Genomic DNA, 20,305 nt, shown 5'->3' on the forward strand with positions numbered 1-20,305 from the left:
CAGTAAATACTGTAATTTAATTGGTAACTTGAATGCATGTATTCTTTTGAATTTTTTTCTTTCTTTTTTTTTTGTCTAAAACATACCAAATACTCCTGCAAATGAAAATATTCTGCCCATCGTATTATATTTAAATATTTTGCTCTTATTTTATAGAATTTATTTTGTTGTATTTCACAAAAAAAAATAGAATTTGATTTAAGAGGAACATTTTTGTCCTTGTGTTATTTTTAAAGGAGATATTGACTGTACAGAGTTCTGCGCCCTGTTTTTTGCCGACTTTTGTTTTGGCCATGGTGTGACGTTGAATTCTGGAGCTACAGTCGCGATGTGGACTTTCACTTTGTGAGGTGTTTTGTGCACAGAAATATAACAAAAAAAGCATTGCGCCCTTAGCAAATAAAGAACATGGAATCTTGCCCGTGTCTCATTTTTACTTGTGGACAACAACCACCAAGCTTTGCCAACGTTCTTCCACAAAGCATGCAGCTATACACACAAACTAGATTAATTTTTTTACTTTTTTATTAACCAAGTTTGGAAGTTGTTTGTTTCTGCATCTGATAATTTGGGTTCAGGTTATTAGGTACACCTAGCTAAAACCAATGCATGTTATTTTAGAGGATGTAGTTTGTGCTGCAGTTGAACTTATTTATCCTGCCTCCATTGATCTAAGTGGGTTGGACAAAATAACAGAAATAACTCTTAATGTAATTCAGTTCAGCAGCACGACAAACTACATCCTCCAAATCAGTGAAAACAAGAACGTAACTGTTGTGAAGGTAGAATGTATCGCAGTACTGTTGAATTAGACTGTTGGTTTTAGTTTGGTGTACCTAATAAACGGGCATAAATTAGTGTTTCTATAAATGTGACCGTGTAGACCAGCTTGCAAGTTTTGAACTCAGGACGTCAACCCTTCAATACAGCCTTTGAAAGATGTACCTGCCACTGAGTTGCATTATGGGAAATGTAGGAACCAGTGTTTCTGGAGTTACTGGCTACTACAGACCTGAAGTCACGATGTCTCTGCTGCTTCAACTTTGACTGTTTTTTAAAGGTCTGTCTCTTTGGAGAGCCTCAGCATTATTGATGTGACATGGATTTTATTGTCGTTCCCAACTCGAGGGGGGTGGGGCAGCCTTCAATTGGTCTCAAGAAAATACCTAATGCTTCTGTAATATTTTTTTCAGTTTTTCTTGAGAAATGCTGGAGAACTTCTGCATGTCTAAAATCCCTTCAAAGGAAAACAATCCCCTCACTTTGTTCCACAAGACGACCTTAATCTTTGAGTGGCTCACAAAAACCTTTCCAAATAAACTTTGGAATGTCTGCGCTATTAAGTCGGCCTACGAACAGATCCATCACTGGCATGAGGGCTGACAAGTGTCCTGATACAGGGACATCAAGCTCAGACTAGTGTACTAGTTTAAAAATTCTACCTCAACATTCCTTCAAACGGCTGTAGTTCGTGCTTTTCTAGTATTGAACAGTACATAATCTATACCAGCTACTGGTGTAATCTAATATCTCAACGGATGAATGTTTTGCAACATTGTCCTGTATCAGTCCGAGATATATGTATCCAATACTATCCTCAAAATGGAAGATTACCTGCTGTAATAGTGTAGTTTGATTAGTAGCCAACATCATAGTGTCTGACTGTAAGATAATTACAAAACCAATCTTTTTAATGTAAAAAAAAAAAACCTTAAAAGCCCCACAAACCTGGTTTATATTACAACTGTAAATAAATCCTATTTGTCCATCTGGAAGCAGAAACTTGTTTTGTGTTCGTAGTACACTTGAAATAGAAAAACAGGTGATCCTGTTTTTTAGTAGCTCCGCTTTATTCTGTTGTGACGATGATTTAACGAGCTAAACAGAGTTCAATCATTACATTCGTGATGATCTACAATAAGGTGTTTTGTTAATCTCTGACCTGTGTTTGGACCCAGAAATGAACAAACTGAACAGATTCTTTTGGAACACGTTTTATTATCAAGAAAGTCAGATTTAGTTCTCCTTCTCCTGGACGGTCTTTGTTCCGCGCAGTCTGCCTGTACGACGGGCAGCGATGAGACCAACCTTGCGACCAGCAGGTGCATCCCTCCTGATTGTTGAGGGTTTGCCAATATGCTGATGGTTACCACCACCGAAGGGATGCTCAACGGGCTGCACAGAGAGAAGAAAAGGGACATTAGTCAGAGGAACCATCATTTGTTCTTGGAGACTTCACAGTGATGGAACAAAAATAAACTTCCTCCTCTCCCCTTGCCTTGTTTTCAGTGCAGAAAATGTGCATAATATTAGCTCCAGACACCCGGCATCAAACAAGCTTGTATTCAGTGTGTGGTTATATTTTAAAGACATTACAGTCACAAGGTGCTTCACTTTGAGAGACAGATTTTGTTTTTTTAAATGAAGACCCTCACAAGGGTGAAACCAACACCATCCTATAAAGTAAAAAAGTGGTCCACCCCTCTAACGCGCGTCTACATTAAGACCACGTCCTCATGTCGGCACCGCCTTCTACATAGACGAGCAGTCTGACCCACGTCACACATCAAAATGTGCTCGATTTAACATGTGCGATGTCTGAAAAACTCTTGTAACTTCTTCAAGATAAAAAAATACAGGTTTGGAAAACAGTTCATTAGCTATTGAGAACTTGAGGGGAGCCATGTAGAAATGACAAGACGTTAAAGCCTTATGGTCACCTCCTCGTGAAACATCCCTTTCTCCAGATTCTGATATGCTGCAAAACATAGCCTACCAATAAAGCTGTTTGATGGGACCAACAACAAAAAAATGCAAATTCCAGTGATAGCTCTTCCCACTGGAACGATCTATTTTGCAAAATATGAACCAAATGAAATGCGTTCATACGTGCACCCACTAAGTCAAGATTGCCATCTGTCTACACGTCATCTCTCACTTCTCTCAGCTGTTCCTCATCCTTAGTGGACTTCAGAAAATCAGTTGTACCTGGTTTGCGTCACAGATAACATTGCTGCAGTGTGCTCGTGTTCTCTTACGTTCATGGCCACACCACGGACACGTGGCCAGCAGTTCCTCTTGGCCTTGTACTTGTGGTAGGCACGACCAGCCTTTAGGATGGGCTTGTCAATACGACCACCTCCGGCAACCACACCTTTCACAAACACACACAAACAGGGCAGAGCTGGTCAAAAAATGCACCGATACACTCATATTCTGCTGATCGTCACTTTACGTCCAAGTGTCAACGAGGAAACATCAGCTCCGCAAGACACACTGAGGTCCTTACCGACAACTGCTCTGTTGGCAGAGGAGATGACTTTCTTGGAGCCTGAAGGCAGCTTCACTCTGGACTTCTTGGTCTCGGGGTTGTGGGAGATGACGGTGGCGTAGTTTCCTGATGCGCGGGCCAGCTTGCCTCTGTCGCCGGGCTTCTCCTCCAGACAGCAGATGATGGTTCCCTCGGGCATTGTGCCAACGGGCAGGACATTGCCGATGTTGAGCTGAGCTGTGGAATTAAAAAATATATATTTTAAAGGCACGGGCTTCACACTGAAACATCTTACACTTCCATCCAACAATGTGACCTCAATTTCACTGGTTTACAAGAACCCATTTCTGTCCTTATTCTAACAATCCCATCACACAACTTTGAAATGGTGCTCCGATCGTCATCAGCTGATGATCATTCTAAGAAGTTTAATTGGTGGTCTCTATAAAAGGCCAATCAGATGACGCACCGATTCTAAGTTCAAACATGTTCAATACTCATTTGCTTGCTTTCTCTCCTGCTCAGAGCGACACAGCTGAAGACGCATGCATGCGAAGGCCCGGCACCGCGGAGCTCCACAGCCGGTTCGTCATCTGCACCAATAGCTTCGGCGCCTCACTGATCTATTTTTTCCATTAGCTAATCTGGCAAGAAACAACACTGCTAGTTAAAAATAGAAAAGGATATATTTCATACGACATAAACAAATGCTTGCCTACCCTTTTTAATGTTCCTGCCCAGAGTGAATCAAGCACACAAAGAGCAGAATCGCTTATTGACCGGCGTGGAGAAATTACTCCAAACAGACCCCGTGATCTGATTAGACTATACTGCTCCCTGTTGATCGGCACCAAAAATCATGATCAGAGCACCCTTACTACTTTGGATGCAACTCCCTGTAGGCTGCCACATGCAAGACTGAATGTAAACATGAGATTCACTCATGTTAAAAGGATTTTGAGGCATCATAACAGCATACAGAGCCAACAGAAAGATGCCAGATGCAGTGAAATTTGTCCAAAATGTTTCTATTTCAAACCCCGGTGGGACTCCAGGATTAATAGGAACGCACTTAAAACACTGAAGGTGAACTAAATTCACCAAAATGTTTACTATCCAAATGTGCTGACAATTTCAATGTTTAAGCCTTCAAAATATTTTTTCCATTAACATCGTGACTGCAATCTCACCAAGTCGGCCATAATAACATTTACAAAAAACTTTAAATGGTCGTGGATTTACTTTGAGTTCAACATTAAAGCAAAAATAGCTTTTCAAATCCATCGCTTGATGGCGTGCAAGCAAAACAACTGTATCTATAATGACCCCGTCACATGTGAACCACGTTGGGAGTGCTAGGACAGCAGACTAGTCCAAACAGTTGAGGTACTGTGTTCATCTGCCTCATGCTGATCCAGGAGAGCCTACTTTCAGCCTCGTACCCTTCTTGCCGCAGTAGATGAACTGTCCGGTGTGGATGCCCTCAGCAGCGATGAAGAGCTCCGTCCTCTTCTTGAATCGGTACGGGTCACGGAAGGCCACTTTGGCCAGGGGAGCACCACGGCCAGGGTCGTGGATAATATCCTGAGAAGAGAGGGTAGACCACCATAGGAAAACAACGTCAGTCTGCATTCACCAACAAGTATGAGGACTTCAATCTGCTCCTATAAAACGTGTCTGAGTGCTAAACTAACTTTACCTTCACGATCCCCTTGATGTAACCATGGCGTTCAGCAAAGTCGATGTGACGGAGTTTAGCGGCACCTTTCCTGTGCTTGATGTGGGCTTTGAACACGGAGCCCGCACCTTTTCTCTGTCCCCTGATCACACGTCCCATCGTGTACTGAAACAAGACCACAAGACAGCGTTATTTACCAGCTGGGCATGCGAGTGCTAGCTTTGAGGCCTGTGGCTAATGCTAATGGCTAATTACTGACTTCATTCAACAAGTTCACTTTCTGAAGGGAAGGTTATTAAGCAGCCATGACAGGAGTTTACTAAACAGCAGTTAAGAGCAACTTTAACCTGATGTTCCAAACTAAATGTTTCACTTAGAAGCTATCCTCAGCATAGCAAGCTAGCCACCGTGACCTAATGTATGCTAACGTCACGGTATACAGCGGGATATCGTTTGACAGTAACAGCGCAACTTGCTGTAAATTTACTGGCAATTGTAAATACATAGACATTAAATATAACTTGTGTAAACGGCTCACTTAAAAGATAAAACACAGACCCTTCCCGCTTGTAGCGCCTACCGGCCTTTTAGCCGTTACGGCACCATGTTATCACGGAGCTACTCACAACCACAATTAAATGCTTCAAAATATGTCTACCAATAAAATACTCAGTACAACTTATTCTCATACATTTAGCGAATATTTAGATCTGTTGTATTACAGTGGATGAACTAACAAAATCATGATTTAGAGCAGATTTTAGGATGGGAATCAGACTGTAGATGTCATACCTAAACTCCGTTGACGGAAAGAGGAAGTGCAAGGGAGAAGCGGAGGTTTTCTTCCGGATAAATCACCGCGGTGGATGATGGGAGTTGGAGGACTACGTTGTGTAACTTCTTGAAATATTTCAACCCTAAAAACAAGTTTATTTTTTTCCTGAAAAAACTGTAAAAACGATAGGTATAGTCCGAGAGCAATCACTCCATTATTACAATTTTTTCCACATTTGTTCGCTATTTTACAAATAAAGCCAGTATAACAGAATATCCTGAAGTCGTATATCATTGTAAAGCTTAAACTATAATCTATCTATACCAGTCACATTTGAATGACGCTAAGGACAACATAATTTGACCTTTGCCCTCTAACGATGCAATAGGGCAAATTCTGAATGCATCAAATGCCCGATAACTAACTTCCTATCTGATGGGCCTTTGGATGCGTCCACCATAAAGAGCTTTAAAAATGATATATTACATGAATAACAACAATAACAACATTTCTTATCAGAATAAATTTAACTTTTTGTTGTTTATTTCTGATAAAGCAGAAATACAAAATAATACAAAAACCTTCGTGAGAAATGAATTCTCTAGGTTTATGTTTGAACTTGCATTGTGATACAAGTGATTAAAAAATATTTTGCCACGCATGAAACACTGGATTGTGACCTGAATTGTTCCTCATTAAAGCCATGAATTTGTAGGAGAACAACCTCAATGTTGCGTTAAACATTTGGGAGCTGCAGCTCTGTCATCAGACTAGCTGAGGTTTTAGGTGCTTTTCATGGAGCAAAATCACAGCTGCAGCTACAAACTGCAGCTGTGATTTAGCATCAACACTGGAGAGATCAGCTGAAGCCACTAGATGTCACTGCAGCTGTAAACAGATCCTGCTGCATGCTGGTTTTCAGAGGAACTTCTGAATCTTTAAATATTTAACCACCCAATGGAGGACAAGTTATTATACTGTCCAACTAATGTAATATCATTTCATTATACTCAAAAAATAAAAAGACATATGCTTCAGTTGATGTTTGATGCCAAGATGAGGGTTACTGACTATCTGTCAAACTGAAGCGGTCGATTCATTCAGGTCACAGATAACAAAACCAAACTGAAATCATTAAAACAATGTATTGTATGACTGATTCCCGCTGCAGTTTTAATGTAAGCTAGTTGACATATTTTTGATACTATAGATTAAGTGTTATGGATACGATGTACTTTTTTTTAGATAAAAATATAAACCTGATGTTCATGATGATCAAAAGTGCAGCTCCTGATATATTGTTTTAGAGGCATTTCTGAATATTTCCTTTCAGGAATTAGTGTTAATGGTGCAAAGTAAAAACAAAACAAAAAATAAGCTTAATTGCAGTTTTACAAAGTAAATGAACTAAATGAACTCACAGCATTGTGTGAAGTTGTCTGAATGATGGAAGGATCGTTATGTGTCCAGTTTAACTGCCATTTAGCTGAACGTATGTCAGAAGAGAACGTAGTTATTTGCTGTTACCTCTAAATCAGATTTACATTTTACAGCTTTGAGGGAAGATAATAACCACTGCTGGAACACATTTGTAATCCCCCATCATTCATGTGCTAAACTGGTCTAAAATAATATGAAACAAGCTACGAATCGTTATGCTTTGGAAAACGTTTCTCGAGGCTACGCTTCCATTATTTTTATTATCAGTGATCTCAGGCCAATAGATCAGTAATCATTTTTACACAACCTTTACTTGTAGCTCAAAGACATTCATGACATCTTACAGTTGGTCTGCCAGAAGAGTCTCTACAACACCGGAGCAGAGCCTGTAATATAATGATCTCTGTCTGACTTTGTACAATATTTGTTGAAATTATTTGTTTTTGGAACTATTGTTCCGTTTCATTTGTTTAGTCATCATGTTGGCTAAAGGTAACTTTGTCCTCGAACACAAAACCTGAATCATTCAATATTCCACATGACTGTATTAATCAGCTATTTAAAAAATGAGGGAGCTGTATAGGAAGCAAATATTTTCCATTCGACAGTTTTAATTATATTATGTTTAATTTTATAATACAAACTGTTGGCTATTGGGTCAGTTTTAATCGTTAATAACTAGGTTATGACCAGGTTGGTGGTTATTAATCCTTTCAGATTACAATATATTATTACTTTGATTTTACTCGGTTGGCAAATAAGTAATTTCTTGATATGTAATTGAATATCTGTCAATAAAGTAGTGAGGACATTTTTCTTTGTATGAGATGCTGCAGGAGTTTCTGCAGAGGCAAATGAAGATGAGACACATCATGAAACAGATAAAATCAGTCCAACGATGTTTTATCATCCATTAACCGTCCATCAACCCTCTTACTCGCTCACACGCATGCACGCACGTCAGTGAAAGTCATGGAAACCGAACGGTGACGCTCTACCGAGGTTACCTCAGGTCATCAGGTCTCTCTGAATCCTCATTCGCACTTGGACTTTACACGAGTTCGCCTGTGAAAACTTTTCTGCTGGAAAGCTGAAATCTTGAAAAAACCCTGATCGCCTGGAAACTAACTTCTGGAGAAGCAACTGTTGGAAAACTGATCTGAAGAAAAATCCCAAGGACCAAACACATTTACAAATTATTAAATTATTATTTACCATTATCATACTTTCCTTTAATCCTACTCCACCACCTGAGCTGCTGTTGTTCACTGTGGACGAAGAAGGTACGTAAGAGCTTCTGACATGTAAACAAAGTGACATAGTCTATAATGTAAAGGCAAAGTAACAAATGTGCGCTATTGTATTTTAAATCTGTTCTATATATATAATATACAGATATATAATCTGTATCTATAGCATGCTTATCCTTACTTTAAATAATAGGGTGATTAAAGAATCTGACATCAAAATAAAATCGCTTAGAATAAGCTAGAATTTAAAGACTGAGAAAATAATATCTGTTATTTGGTTGAAACTCCATGTAATACTGTTTAGTCAATAAATTCAAGAGTTTCTGTCGAACCATTATTCATCTTTTTCTTCTCTTACTCCGCCTCCCGACCCAGCCTCAGTGCTCCTGCGATACGTGTGAAGTAAAATAGTGTTTCTAAAATATATGTTTTAAATAAACCTTTGTGTTTGACACATTCTTTTTAAGCTAAGTTGTAAAGATCAATTTGAATATTGTTATACTCTTTAAAGTCAATGTATTTTCAGGGTTAATGAACAAAAGGGTCGTTTTTAAAACAACATACATGCAGACACAATATTATAAAGTCGAGCATAGGTTCTTAGAGACTTTGATTCCCATCTCACAATGTCACCAAATTCCCCATTGATTAATCACCTGAACAGTTTATGATGTATGTGGTTTCATTGTAATCCTTGACCACCAACACATAGGGGCACACATGCCCTTTAAGGTGTTATCATATTTGATTCAGGAGATGATGCAAAATGCATAATTTGGTTAGGGCAGAACTTGAAATGGCACTATGGCCACCACGAGGCGTTTTTGCGATGGCTCCATTTCTGAAAATGTTCAAGATTAGATTAGAAAACTTTACCCTAGGTCCCAAACTGTTCAAGTTTTGTGCTTTTATGAAAATAGGGCACATTATTTTCACATATTACATCAAACATTCCATCAGAAACAAACTTCACAAAGTTAAGTTCATTCTGATGAGAAATGTTATTGTTGTTATTCATGTAATATCATTTTAAAGCTCTTTTTTGGAACTACCCATGCATAGGCACGTCAGATCAATAGGACGTTTGCCCAATTGCAGCATTGGAGGTCAAATTCTGTTGTCCTCAATGTCATTAAAATGTAACTGTTAGATAGAATTGTGTCTAAGATTTACATTGATATATTACTTCATGATATTCTGTGTAGGTTACCCTCTATGCTGGCAAAAAATATGGAAAAATTGTAACAATGGAGTGATGAAAAGGGGAGCGATAGCACATAGAAAGCTACCATTGCTGCAATGTTATCACACATTTTTTACCACTAGCAACCCTGAAAAACTGGCAAAAAATCAGGTTGCATTGAGCTCCTGAAGCTCCCAAAGATGCTGGATACGAGACAGGAAGTTACTTAGGGCTTCGCATTTCGGTCGTTGAGTTTTATTTTGAAAGTTTAAAGCGGATGCTGTATCGTTGAATCACGTGATTTTGACATTCGTCGTTGAAGCAACATGGCGAACGCCGGCAGAGTGACCGTTGACGGAGGAGACATAATGCGATACGCTGAATATTCTCCTAAAACGAACCCCAGGAGCGACACAGATACAGACAGACGACTGGCAAGTATTTGTTTTCCCGCTGCAGGCCTTTGTGGAGTGAATTAAACTAAACCAGGCTGGTTTGTACCTGCTAATGTGTGTGTTACGTAACCTCAGTGACCGCTAACGTAACGGTACGTCACGACTGTCGCAATAGCGCCAGGTGTATTAACTAGCTAACTTACTACAGCTAACTAGCTGCTAAAGCTCCTTTTAATAGTGGGTCATTTTGTGTTTTTTTATTAATTTTTTTACCGCTGACCGATGGTTTAATATAGCGTTACGTTTTTATCTTTTAGGACAAGTTGGTACACACAGTAATACTAACGTTACTACTAATGAGAAACTTAACATGATTAATGCCTTTTGAATATCGATTCAGGTGAACAAAATGCAACGTCACGAGCTCTTATCATATAACACTAATGCATAATATGTCCTGCCATTTAATAGCTAACAGCTACCTCCATGTTGCATCAGGTACTTAACATTCTTTTTATTTTGCATATTACTATGCCTAAATCAAAAGATGTTACCCTGCGTGCACATACGATGCTCACCCTGCAGTATGTATATATATAACAGTTATATAATACGATTGTGGATAGATCTATGTTGTACTAACGTTTCTTATGATGGAGAATAACTCTTCACAAGGGATAGAAACACCTTTTTTTTGTGGAAAATAATTCATAATATTCATAAAATTGAGGCGTCTTCATGACTTTAATTTCGATAGCTGCACAATCTTTATAGTTATAAAATCATTCGTACAACTTATTGACACAACACAATCTAGATGTGTTAAGTCACTAAATATCATCAGTATGGCACATTATTAAGTAATCGTAGAGGCCAAAATGGAAGAGATCCTGAGAATAGAAAATATAAACATGGCAGAAAAAAAGCCTTTGTGAAAATAGTTTTCTTAAAATCTAAATAGGAAATGTAGTATTCCATTGGAATTCCATCTATTTACTTGCTAATTTAAGTACTCATTAAAGTATACCAAGTTTTATTGGAGCACTTATTTTCTTTTCCACAAACGATTATCCATCAGGTTTATTTTTTGTAGAGCGTGGCTCACTGCTCTCTCTTTAAGAACCTGTGTTGTGTGACGGGTGTTTTGTTGACAGGGAGGGACTCTGATCGCAGTTGGTCTCGGTGTGGCTGCTGCAGGTTTTGCGGGTAAGAACAGTTTGATATAAGATCAGTAATTTGCCAAGATAACATTATCTGCATGTGCACTATTCTTTTCCAGGTTTCGGCTTATTTTCACTCATTGCTAAAATGTTGACCCCTTCGTGCCATCTAATGTTATTTTTAAGTGAGACTTTTCCATTCAGATTTCTGCTTTGCTTTTGTTGCTCCCTTTTCATTTAGAAGATGTGTTTGTCTTTAAACTGTTCCATGAATGTTGATCCACAGGCCGCTATGCATTCCAGCTGTGGAAGCCTCTTGGGCAGGTCTTCTCTGAAACCGTCAGGAAGATGCCCTCATCCGTGAGTCATTATTTCACCTCCTGTACATCAGCCGTGATGTTTACCATCCAGACCTATTCCTGTTTGTTTTTGTTGTGCACGTTGTAGATGGTTCAAAGAAACTCTTGCGATACCTCAGAAAAGAATATATAGAGAAACCTCTGGAAATTGAAAATCAAAGCTCTAGTCCTGTTCTGTCACCACAGGCTTTCTCGTCGTATTACAAAGGAGGTTTTGAGCAGAAGATGTCCAAACGAGAGGCCAGCCTCGTTCTCGGCATCGGGTAATAAGATGTGTTGTGTTTTATATCTCTTAAATGTTATCTGAAAGTCCTTCAGTGTGTGTGTGACTCACTGCTCAGAGTAACAGGATGATTGCTCACATAGATGTATTATTTGTTTATTTTGTCCAGCCCAGTCAGCACTAAGGCCAAGGTACGCGAGGCCCATCGGAGCATGATGGTCCTGAACCATCCAGATAAAGGTGAGCCTAAACTCTGACCGTCAAAGTGACAGAAAGTCAGATGTCTGTAAGACTGCAGTTAGCGCTGTGCCAGTGCTGGAGGAAGGTCTGGCTGAATCCCTCATAATTCTGCACTAAGGGGGAAGAAAAGCCACCCTGGGTTGTTAGTATTTATTAAAACCAATCAAAATAGAGGGAAGTTGTTTTGGTGGAACATTTGCACGTGGTGAGGCGAGTCCTGGCATTGATAGCTTAATCCGTGCAGAAAAAAAAACTTGCCACACAATATATGTGATACGACTTTTACTGTTTAAAAAAAGATAAACCTAATTTGATCATTGGTGCCCTAGAGGTGAACCCTTTTTATACTTGGACTCTGGAGCTCACTGGACGGGCAAAAATGTGTCTGTTAGACAGTGAATGTTGTAAACATATCCTTTGTATACGTTTACAACTATCCACCGAAAGAACCAATGGCAGGCAGTCTACATCCCGTGAGTCAGATTACATAAACTGTGACATGAATACATGTAAATGGTCACAAATTCTGCACAATCTGAGCAGAAACTGTTTATAGAAGTTGTTCATGCATAGTTAAAGTATCTGATGGGGACAATACGTAACTTTACAGAATAGTCTTTAGGGCTTGACATATACATTAGAAATCTGGCACATGTAGGCCTTAATAAAAACATGAATACAAAAAAGTTTTGTTTCACATTTGGAGATCAAATACATAACACCCAGAGCGGCCATATTACACATACACACTTTAAAATGAGAAAAATGTGCATGACGTAAAGTTAATAGAGAAGAAATAAATCCGTAAGTAGCCTAGGCGTCGTACCAGAAGGTGACATGTATTTATTGCTTTTATAAGAAGAGTTCTATGTCCAATTCCTCATACTGACGTATCACCCATTGACCCGGGCCAAAGACCTTGTGGATGGTTGTGTGTTAAATGAGTGATCACGGAATCAGACTGTTTGTGTGTGTGCAGGCGGGTCACCATATCTGGCCGCTAAGATCAACGAGGCCAAAGACCTTTTGGACAAGGAGAACCGGCGATGACCTGCACAGTTAACGAACACTTTAAAGATCTCCGCTCTGTGGCTCTGAGCCAACGTCAACACCAAGGCATCCACTCCGGCTCCTGGAGGCAAAAAAATCTGTTTCCTTCTCAGCGTTATTTATCCAAAGTTAATTTGTCAACATTGTGAACATATAAATATGTATGTCAACCAAGGGTGAAGGTTACTGCCTTGAAATGTCTTGACACATTCCCATGTACTCATTTTGAATAGTTTAGGTGTTACAGCTGAGGGAACGTCTGGGTGAACAGTCGCCCTCTAGTGGTAGCTGTTGTACATCAACAAGAAACAGGTTGTATAAAGTGTACAAATGGAAGCATGTGAAGCTAAAATGTAATGATGTAATCTATTTAAGGAGCAGGACAATGTTGCATTAAAATATGTCCATGTTTTAACAGTTAGTGTGGAAGTGGTGAAACACATTTTTTAAAATAAACTATTTGAAAACATTTACAGTTTAGAATGAGTGACTGTGGTTGAGTGAGCTTCAGACAAATAACAAAAAACACCTCGGACAGCAACTTTAAAATGCTTCTTTATTTAGAGGATGATGTCATATGTATACATTATTGGACAGAGAGCAAGACGCAGTATTTAGCGGTTACATTTACAGCAGCAGTTGTTGGTCAAAAACACCAACCAGTCACGGCTTTGCTTAAAAAAAGTGAAAATAAATAGAAAAAGGAATCTGTCCTTTTCTGATTTCAGTCTGGATCAGAAAAAAGCGGCACAGGTTTGATTTTCATGTCATGAAGGCAGCGAGCTTATTTAGAACAGCGAAGTGGTCAGAGCCTCTGGGTCCTTGAAAGATGTTAAGCATCATGGAAACACTAATGTTACAACTACAAGTCCCACAGACCATTTCAAGAAACGTCCAGTCAGCCGAACTCGAGTTGAAGTGAATCTTCTCTATAAATCAATCTCTTCCTCCTTTCTGTGTGTTTCCACTCGAGTATTCATTTGGTCAAATCTGTAATTGCCAAGATACAGAGTCCGGGAGAGAAAATAATGAATTTGTGCACATAATTCAATAATCAATGCTCTAAATTGAATACATTACATTATTTGGCCAAACTCAGGCAACTTAGTTTGTTACTTTTTTCCGGGATATATCCTCGGGTCATCCTCATCCTTTGGTCTTAGAAGGCAGAAATAAAATATCTTGTTTAAGGTGCAACATGCTGTGTCCCCACATTTAAAGGGGAACCATAAAGTTCAACTTCAAAGGAGACTCAATGTAGGAACTTCACTAATAATAGAAATGTTTTACTTTAAGCTGGTTGTTGTTGCTCTTTGGGACTAGTAGCTGTCTCCACAAGTTGCCATGCTTATGCTCATTTGTACATGTCATTCAGCCCGTCACCTGACGAGTCTATGGCGCTGCACACCTGATATACTGTGGCTCCGCCCCTTCCTGTACAGGCCAACGAGTTAATCTTCTGTCGGGGGAGGGAAATAAAAGGGGGATGAGGAAGCAAGAAAGCCGAGAGGTTGAGGGAGGCACAGACAGAAACCTTGGTAACCGCGGTAGCACCATGGAAGCTCCACCCACTTAGGTGAACAAGTGGGAAAAGCATGGGAAGGCATGCTGGGAAAGATGAGGTGGCGTTAGCTGTACATTAGAAGAATTCTTATCCAAACATTATTTCACAGTCGAGCTGTCGTCAACAGAGCATCCAGAGATATGAATATTAATAATTCCAGTATTTTACAGTTCTACCGGATGGCGTAACGGCAAAAAAACAGTTGGAGGGCGCTGTTTTCCCAAAGCAGACGGCGGTAGAGCCCTCTCAGTTTCTGCTGATCGGAGTGACAGGATCACATCCAACATGTCTCCCATCTTTCAGGAAGGGTAAGCAGTGAGGCTGATGGAAAGCTGCTGGAAGACAGAAGCAACCGGTCGCAGGTTTTGGTGGAATTTAATGAGCTGCCTTTCGTTAATGAGCTCTGTTTAACGCCGACAGCGGTCCATTAGCAGTCCTGCGTGGTCCTCTCTAAGTCTTCATCCTGCTGCCCCGCCGCCGCTGCCTCCTCCTCCTCCTCCTCTTTCTCGCCGATCACGTCCAGCCGCGCCTCCTGCCCGTTTAGCACCTCCTCCTCCTCGTCATTATGAAGCTCCACCTCCTGCAGCTGCAGCCGTCGCTCCTCAACCAGCAGGAGGCGCTCCCTGACACCCTCCGCCGCTGCCGCCGTGTCGCTGGGACTCCCGAAGTACTGCTCAGTCCTGAAACAAGGATTTTGAGTTAGGAGTCTGTATCATATGAAGTGTGTGTCACATTATGGGGAGTCGCCTTCTGAGTGGGCACGAAAAAAAAGGTGATTGAATTTTACGCTTATAAGCAGCAATAATCAATATCTCTATATCAACAATGGCTCACATGACTACTTGTAATCAAACCAGGGGAGTTGCCGTTATGTGGCACAACACTAACATTCAGCTACCAAGGCACCGTGCTTTAAGCGCCTTTCAACCAGAGACTCTTGCTGCTCTCATTGCAGCTGTTTTCAGTTACAAAGCTCTAAAAACCCACTGTATACAACCTGCTCAGCACCAAACAGCTGACAGACACAGTTAGTGAACACAGTGTAGCATTTAGCAGCTACAGAGCCAGATGTTTCCCTCAGGAGTCGGTAGAGACCAAAACAGAGCTAAAAGAGAGGGAAAATTGGACTTAAAAATCCAAATGAATGCTAATGTTGCCCCATATATATATTTGTCAATAAACAGCTGTTTGCTAACACGTTCCCGATATCCTTAAACATAAAAGGTGAATATGTTAAAGGTGATAAAGCTGCTAGCCGCCGGCTCAGATGTCGCCATGTTGAGAGCTGTGGAGCGGCAATCGAAATGCTCCCAATCTCTTATCTTGTCCCTTTAAGGATAGGGTTGGAGTTAGGCATGTAGTGCTTAGTAGTGTTTAGACTCCAGGGAACGTACGTCAGTGTGTGTGTGTGTGTGTGTGTTCGTACCCATCGGGAAAGATAACAGGCAAGGTCAGTCTGTCCAGCAGAGTTTTCCCAGAAGAATCGACTTCATCCAGAGACTCTGGGTCCACACATTCCTGCTGTAACACCTGAAACACAGTAAAAATCTAACTTTCGACATCTGTGTAGCTACAGCGGTGTGCCGGGGTCCCTGTGCGACGTTGATTATAGCTGCTTCCACTGAAAAGACCACCAACAAGTGCCCCGACTGCACATGCCTTTTTAAAAAAATGTTTACTGCTGCTGCAACACCTGAGACATCATTTTTTTTTAAATGGTGAGGTCTTTTCTCTTTCATCCCGTCTCACCCTCTCGGCGGCAGTGTGGAAGTTCAGGGCCAGCTCCAGTCTCTGCTGTCTCTCCTCAGCGCTGACGCTGAACTGCTTCCAGACTCGGTTGAGTCTCGGCAGAGTGTCTCCGGACGAGCGCGTCGTACAGCGCAGGGACTGACAGAGGACGACGGTCGCCTGCAGCAGCTGACGGCCGTAGTCGTACGTGCTCTGCAGGAAGAGACGGGAAGACGGAGACAAACAGAGAGTCCGTTATCATTTTCAGCATCAATTCATTATTTTTTCTGACTCTTAGAGTTGACAGTTTTACATTTATTATTTGAGTATCCTAAGAGTTGTCTGGAGGTGTCTCACCTGAGCGACGTCCACAAACTTCCTGTGTTTGTCCAACATGATCCTGGTCTCCTGAGAGTCGTCACCCAGTCTGACGTGGGTCTTCAACAGGGCGTCCAACAGCTCGCCAAGCCACTCCACTGCCTACACACACACACACACACACACACACGCACACACGCACACACACACACACACACACACATGATTATCTCATCAATACAGGAAGTATTGTCGGTTGTGTTGTTGTTTTTGTGTCCTACTTGTAAAGCATCTTCTTCACATTTGAACAGCTGGACCATCTGTAGCATCTTCAGCCTCCTCACATCCACCATGTCCTCACACCTGAAACACACACACAGGCTTCATTCACATATCCTAACTAACAGTTTATCGCGCCGCTATCGCCCCCTAGAAGCCGCAATGTCCATTACAGCATTAATATGAAAGAGTTGGATAAAATGAATGACATATTGAGGATTTATCTATTCTCAAGTGTTTCACCTGTAGTGGAGCTAAAAATGTCAACTTTCTCCTGAGGGAGGGAGGGAGGGAGGGGTGGGCATTAGAGGGAAAGTCTTGGTCACATTCAAATTGAAAAGAGTTCATCCTCTGAGGAGCAGGAATGACATTGGAAATTTGATGAAAATCTGACCAGTGGTTGTATACTTGTAGTTGTAAATGTGTTTTACTCCGTGCAACATTAGCATTAGCAAAAAGTCCTACCACAGGACCTCAACAGGTAGGGAGGAAAATGTCTGCAATAGCTTTAACAGTCGCACAGTTTGCATGTTACATACATAAAAAAATTGAGAGTGACCCAATAAATGCATAATCTAGAAACAAAAGTCTTGTTTCCCTTTCAAGCTTTTACTTTAAAACCAAAAAGTTGCTATACAAATAAAAATTTGATTGATCAACTATTGGTCTTAACGTACAGTAAAAATCGAAAGACTCCTGGGAGCTGTAGTTGTGGAATGTAAGCAAAATACTCCAGGTGCCTAAATCTGATCATCTAGTTCAGCAGTAGACTTTATCTAAAACAATTGAAGTTTGTATCATGTTCAAGTATCATCAACCCCACGTTGCTCCCCGCTTTGAACAGAAAAAGAAAAGACAGCTACCTCTGCTTGCGGAGCTGCATCTCCTCCATCACGGTCTGGACGTGCTGAGTGTTGTCCTGCTGATCCCCAGCTGGAGTCTCCTCCGCTTCCTCCAGAGGCCACGGCGGTTGGGTGCACATCTGCTCCATTAACAGCCCCCCCTTCTGACGCAGAGAAGCGAGACCTGCCTCTGCACGGATAGACGTAGACGCACACACTTCGATTAACGCCTCAAAAAAGCATTATCATTTCAGAGGACAAGCTTTATCATTCGTAGAGCACGGACCGACAGTCTGCAGCTTCTCCTCCAACAGCTTGAGGTTTTGTTGAATCGAAGCTCCGTCAGATGGAGCCACGTCAGCACAGAGCATGCCCAGCAGGCCGTCCAACTGCTGGGACAACTGCAGAGGGGGACACAGAGCTTTAACTGTTCAGAATAATTAACATACACTTATATTTTCATGCCACTTGATCCACATTCGGATTCATCATGGAACATTCTGGTTTTAGTTTGTGGAAAGAACAACATGTGATCCATCAGTTTACCTCCTGAAGAGCAAATTTTTTTCACTTTTGATGGGGCTAGCAGTTTCCCTCCATCCACAGTCTTTGTGCTAAGCTAGGCTAAATAGTCCGGGACCTATCTCTGTACTGGATGTGCAAAAAGTTCCTTTTTTTGGAGGCTGTTTACAGTTTGAACATCCAGCAAGCTTATGCAGAGTGTGTGTGTGTGTGCGCGTGTGTGTGCTTACCTCCTGCGTGATTCCATGGAAGCCCTGCGCCGCCTGCAGGACGTTCTGTCGACCCTCCAGCTGAGCAGCCTGCTGGTAGCAGACGTCGCTCAGCTGCTGCTGCAGCGCCTTCAGCTCCAACACCTCCTCCTCCTCGCCGGCACTGAGCAAGGCAGCGATCTGCTGGTTCAACTCCACATACACCGCAAACCACTCCTGTACAGAACACACAGACCCAGAATGAGCCCGACACAATACAGAACTAGCCTACACCGTTTAGGTACACCTAGCTAAAACTTCTAATACAACTGTCATGCAATAAATGCTGCTTTCACTAAGGTTAAGGTTGAATTGTGTGGGCAATTTACTGAGAAAAGTTGCTAATATTTAGTCCACTCTGACTGAGCGGTAAAATCTGTAAATATACCATGAAAAGGAATTTTCAAGAGGAGAGTTTGACATGTTATGAAATAAGTTTATTGGCCTTGCTGAGAAGATCGAGACCACCCTCAGATTTGTGAGTCCAATGTGAAGTTGGAGTCTGGAAACAATTAGCTTAGCTTAGCATAAAGGCCGGAGACGGTTTGTTTAATTTGAGTCTTGACTGTAGGGTGTGATCTCTCCTGGCCAAGAAATGGAAATGGTCCTTTAATGTTTGTTGAGTCGATTCAAGGGATATTGCTGTAAGTCGGCCAACAGCGATGAAGATTTAAAAAAATGTCATCCAACATTTATTTTACCGGTATATTCCCATTGAGATTTAAAGTCTCTTTTACGAGGGACTCACGGTCAAGACAGCAGCATAAAAAGTTGCACATCAAGGCACAAACAACAGACTTTTAGTGAACGTTTTTTTATGCTGCTGATGGTATCAATCACTTAAACCCCAACATGAAAGTGATATGTGAAATGCATTAAGAGTGAATTTGTTTCTGGCGGACTTCTTCATGGTCAAAACTCTACTCAGATATGTATTTAACCCCAAATCTGATTCATCAATGTGCTTGTCACATGATGACGTGCGTGTGTGTGTGTGTGTGCGTGTGTGTGTGTGTGTGTGTGTGTGTTTCCTCGATGCGTTGCATTACACTGTGCTGGCTCTCGATCTCCTCGTGTTTCTGCTGCAGGGCCTGAGCCGCTCGCATCGAGTCCCCGATCGCCTGCTGAGTCTTCAGCAGCTCTGAACCTGGACCCTGCAGCCAGGTGACCACCTGAGATGAAGAGGGAGAGAAAACACACAACACACACTGAGTGATATGCTTTAGAGGGAGCAAGTGGGAGACGCCGGTCCCATTAATTTTCTCCCCTCCAACTCATAGCTGGAGCACTCGCACGGTTTGGAAACCAGGGCTCAGAAACTGAAGCAGCTATATGAATGAACTCAACCACCATTAATTCAGTGTGCCTTTGTGGCACAAAAGCTTGGAAATGTTGTGCTGGTTGCAGTAAAGTGTCTATGGAATCCAACGGACTTACACATTTGGCTCAAAGAGCCACAGAGCGACATGAACTCCAACCAACTGCTCCATTAGACTCCATGTTAAATCTGACCACTCATTTCTCAAAGAAAGCAGACGGTACCAGTTTTGTATATTGCTCTGGAGCTCACATTTTTAACACCATAAACATAAAAAACACATTACTGCGTTTGGCAGAGTCTTATCTTTCTCACGGTGTCCATATTTTGGCACTCAGACTCCTGCTAATTTGTTAAAAACCTCCTGTCTGTCTGTCTGTCTGTCTGTCTGTCTGTCTGTCTGTCTGTCTGTCTGTCTGTCTGTGTCTCTCTCTCTCTCTCTCTCTCTCTCTCTCTCTCTCT

General features: G+C 41.3%; 3 protein-coding genes across 3 annotated transcripts in view; 1 reads left to right on the forward strand and 2 right to left on the reverse strand.

Moving 5' to 3' along the window:
• Nucleotides 1–1,978: 1,978 nt before the first annotated feature.
• On the reverse strand, nucleotides 1,979–5,304 carry rpl8 (ribosomal protein L8). Its single transcript, XM_031870086.1, has 5 exons — nucleotides 4,971–5,304; nucleotides 4,714–4,855; nucleotides 3,290–3,508; nucleotides 3,039–3,154; nucleotides 1,979–2,175 (listed from the first exon to the last, which is right to left on the reverse strand). Exons 1-5 carry the CDS (start codon nucleotides 5,106–5,108, stop codon nucleotides 2,017–2,019), a joined length of 774 nt encoding a protein of 257 aa, XP_031725946.1. The 5' UTR covers nucleotides 5,109–5,304; the 3' UTR covers nucleotides 1,979–2,016.
• A 4,414-nt stretch (nucleotides 5,305–9,718) lies between these two features.
• On the forward strand, nucleotides 9,719–15,596 carry dnajc15 (DnaJ (Hsp40) homolog, subfamily C, member 15). The gene is made up of 6 exons (XM_031870120.1): nucleotides 9,719–10,031; nucleotides 11,147–11,198; nucleotides 11,439–11,512; nucleotides 11,698–11,774; nucleotides 11,904–11,974; nucleotides 12,954–15,596. Exons 1-6 carry the CDS (start codon nucleotides 9,924–9,926, stop codon nucleotides 13,022–13,024), a joined length of 453 nt encoding a protein of 150 aa, XP_031725980.1. The 5' UTR covers nucleotides 9,719–9,923; the 3' UTR covers nucleotides 13,025–15,596.
• The window catches only part of sestd1 (SEC14 and spectrin domains 1), a 20,376-nt gene continuing 13,633 nt past the window's right edge, over nucleotides 13,563–20,305 (reverse strand). The window contains exons 11-19 of the mRNA XM_031870119.1: nucleotides 19,575–19,697; nucleotides 18,508–18,702; nucleotides 18,042–18,156; nucleotides 17,777–17,945; nucleotides 16,916–16,997; nucleotides 16,674–16,796; nucleotides 16,338–16,529; nucleotides 16,015–16,118; nucleotides 13,563–15,268 (exon numbers count right to left, since the gene is read on the reverse strand). Coding sequence (XP_031725979.1) covers nucleotides 15,016–15,268; nucleotides 16,015–16,118; nucleotides 16,338–16,529; nucleotides 16,674–16,796; nucleotides 16,916–16,997; nucleotides 17,777–17,945; nucleotides 18,042–18,156; nucleotides 18,508–18,702; nucleotides 19,575–19,697 — 1,356 coding nt within the window. The 3' untranslated portion in view covers nucleotides 13,563–15,015. The remainder of the gene's footprint in view (nucleotides 15,269–16,014; nucleotides 16,119–16,337; nucleotides 16,530–16,673; nucleotides 16,797–16,915; nucleotides 16,998–17,776; nucleotides 17,946–18,041; nucleotides 18,157–18,507; nucleotides 18,703–19,574; nucleotides 19,698–20,305) is intronic.

This window comes from Anarrhichthys ocellatus, unplaced genomic scaffold (assembly GCF_004355925.1).
Source record: "Anarrhichthys ocellatus isolate YVR2014 unplaced genomic scaffold, GSC_Weel_1.0 scaffold51, whole genome shotgun sequence".
In the NCBI taxonomy this organism is placed as follows: Eukaryota; Metazoa; Chordata; class Actinopteri; order Perciformes; family Anarhichadidae; genus Anarrhichthys; species Anarrhichthys ocellatus.

Excerpts from the sequence above, each read along its gene's own strand:
- dnajc15 (XM_031870120.1), top strand. The coding sequence starts at position 9,924 with ATGGCGAACGCCGGCAGAGTGACCGTTGACGGAGGAGACATAATGCGA. Across the intron at positions 11,199-11,438 it reads GGCTGCTGCAGGTTTTGCGG|GCCGCTATGCATTCCAGCTG; the intron begins GTAAGAACAGTT and ends GTTGATCCACAG. Across the intron at positions 11,513-11,697 it reads TCAGGAAGATGCCCTCATCC|GCTTTCTCGTCGTATTACAA; the intron begins GTGAGTCATTAT and ends CTGTCACCACAG.
- rpl8 (XM_031870086.1), bottom strand. The coding sequence starts at position 5,108 with ATGGGACGTGTGATCAGGGGACAGAGAAAAGGTGCGGGCTCCGTGTTC. Across the intron at positions 4,856-4,970 it reads ACATCAAGGGGATCGTGAAG|GATATTATCCACGACCCTGG; the intron begins GTAAAGTTAGTT and ends CTCTCTTCTCAG. Across the intron at positions 3,155-3,289 it reads TGCCAACAGAGCAGTTGTCG|GTGTGGTTGCCGGAGGTGGT; the intron begins GTAAGGACCTCA and ends TGTTTGTGAAAG.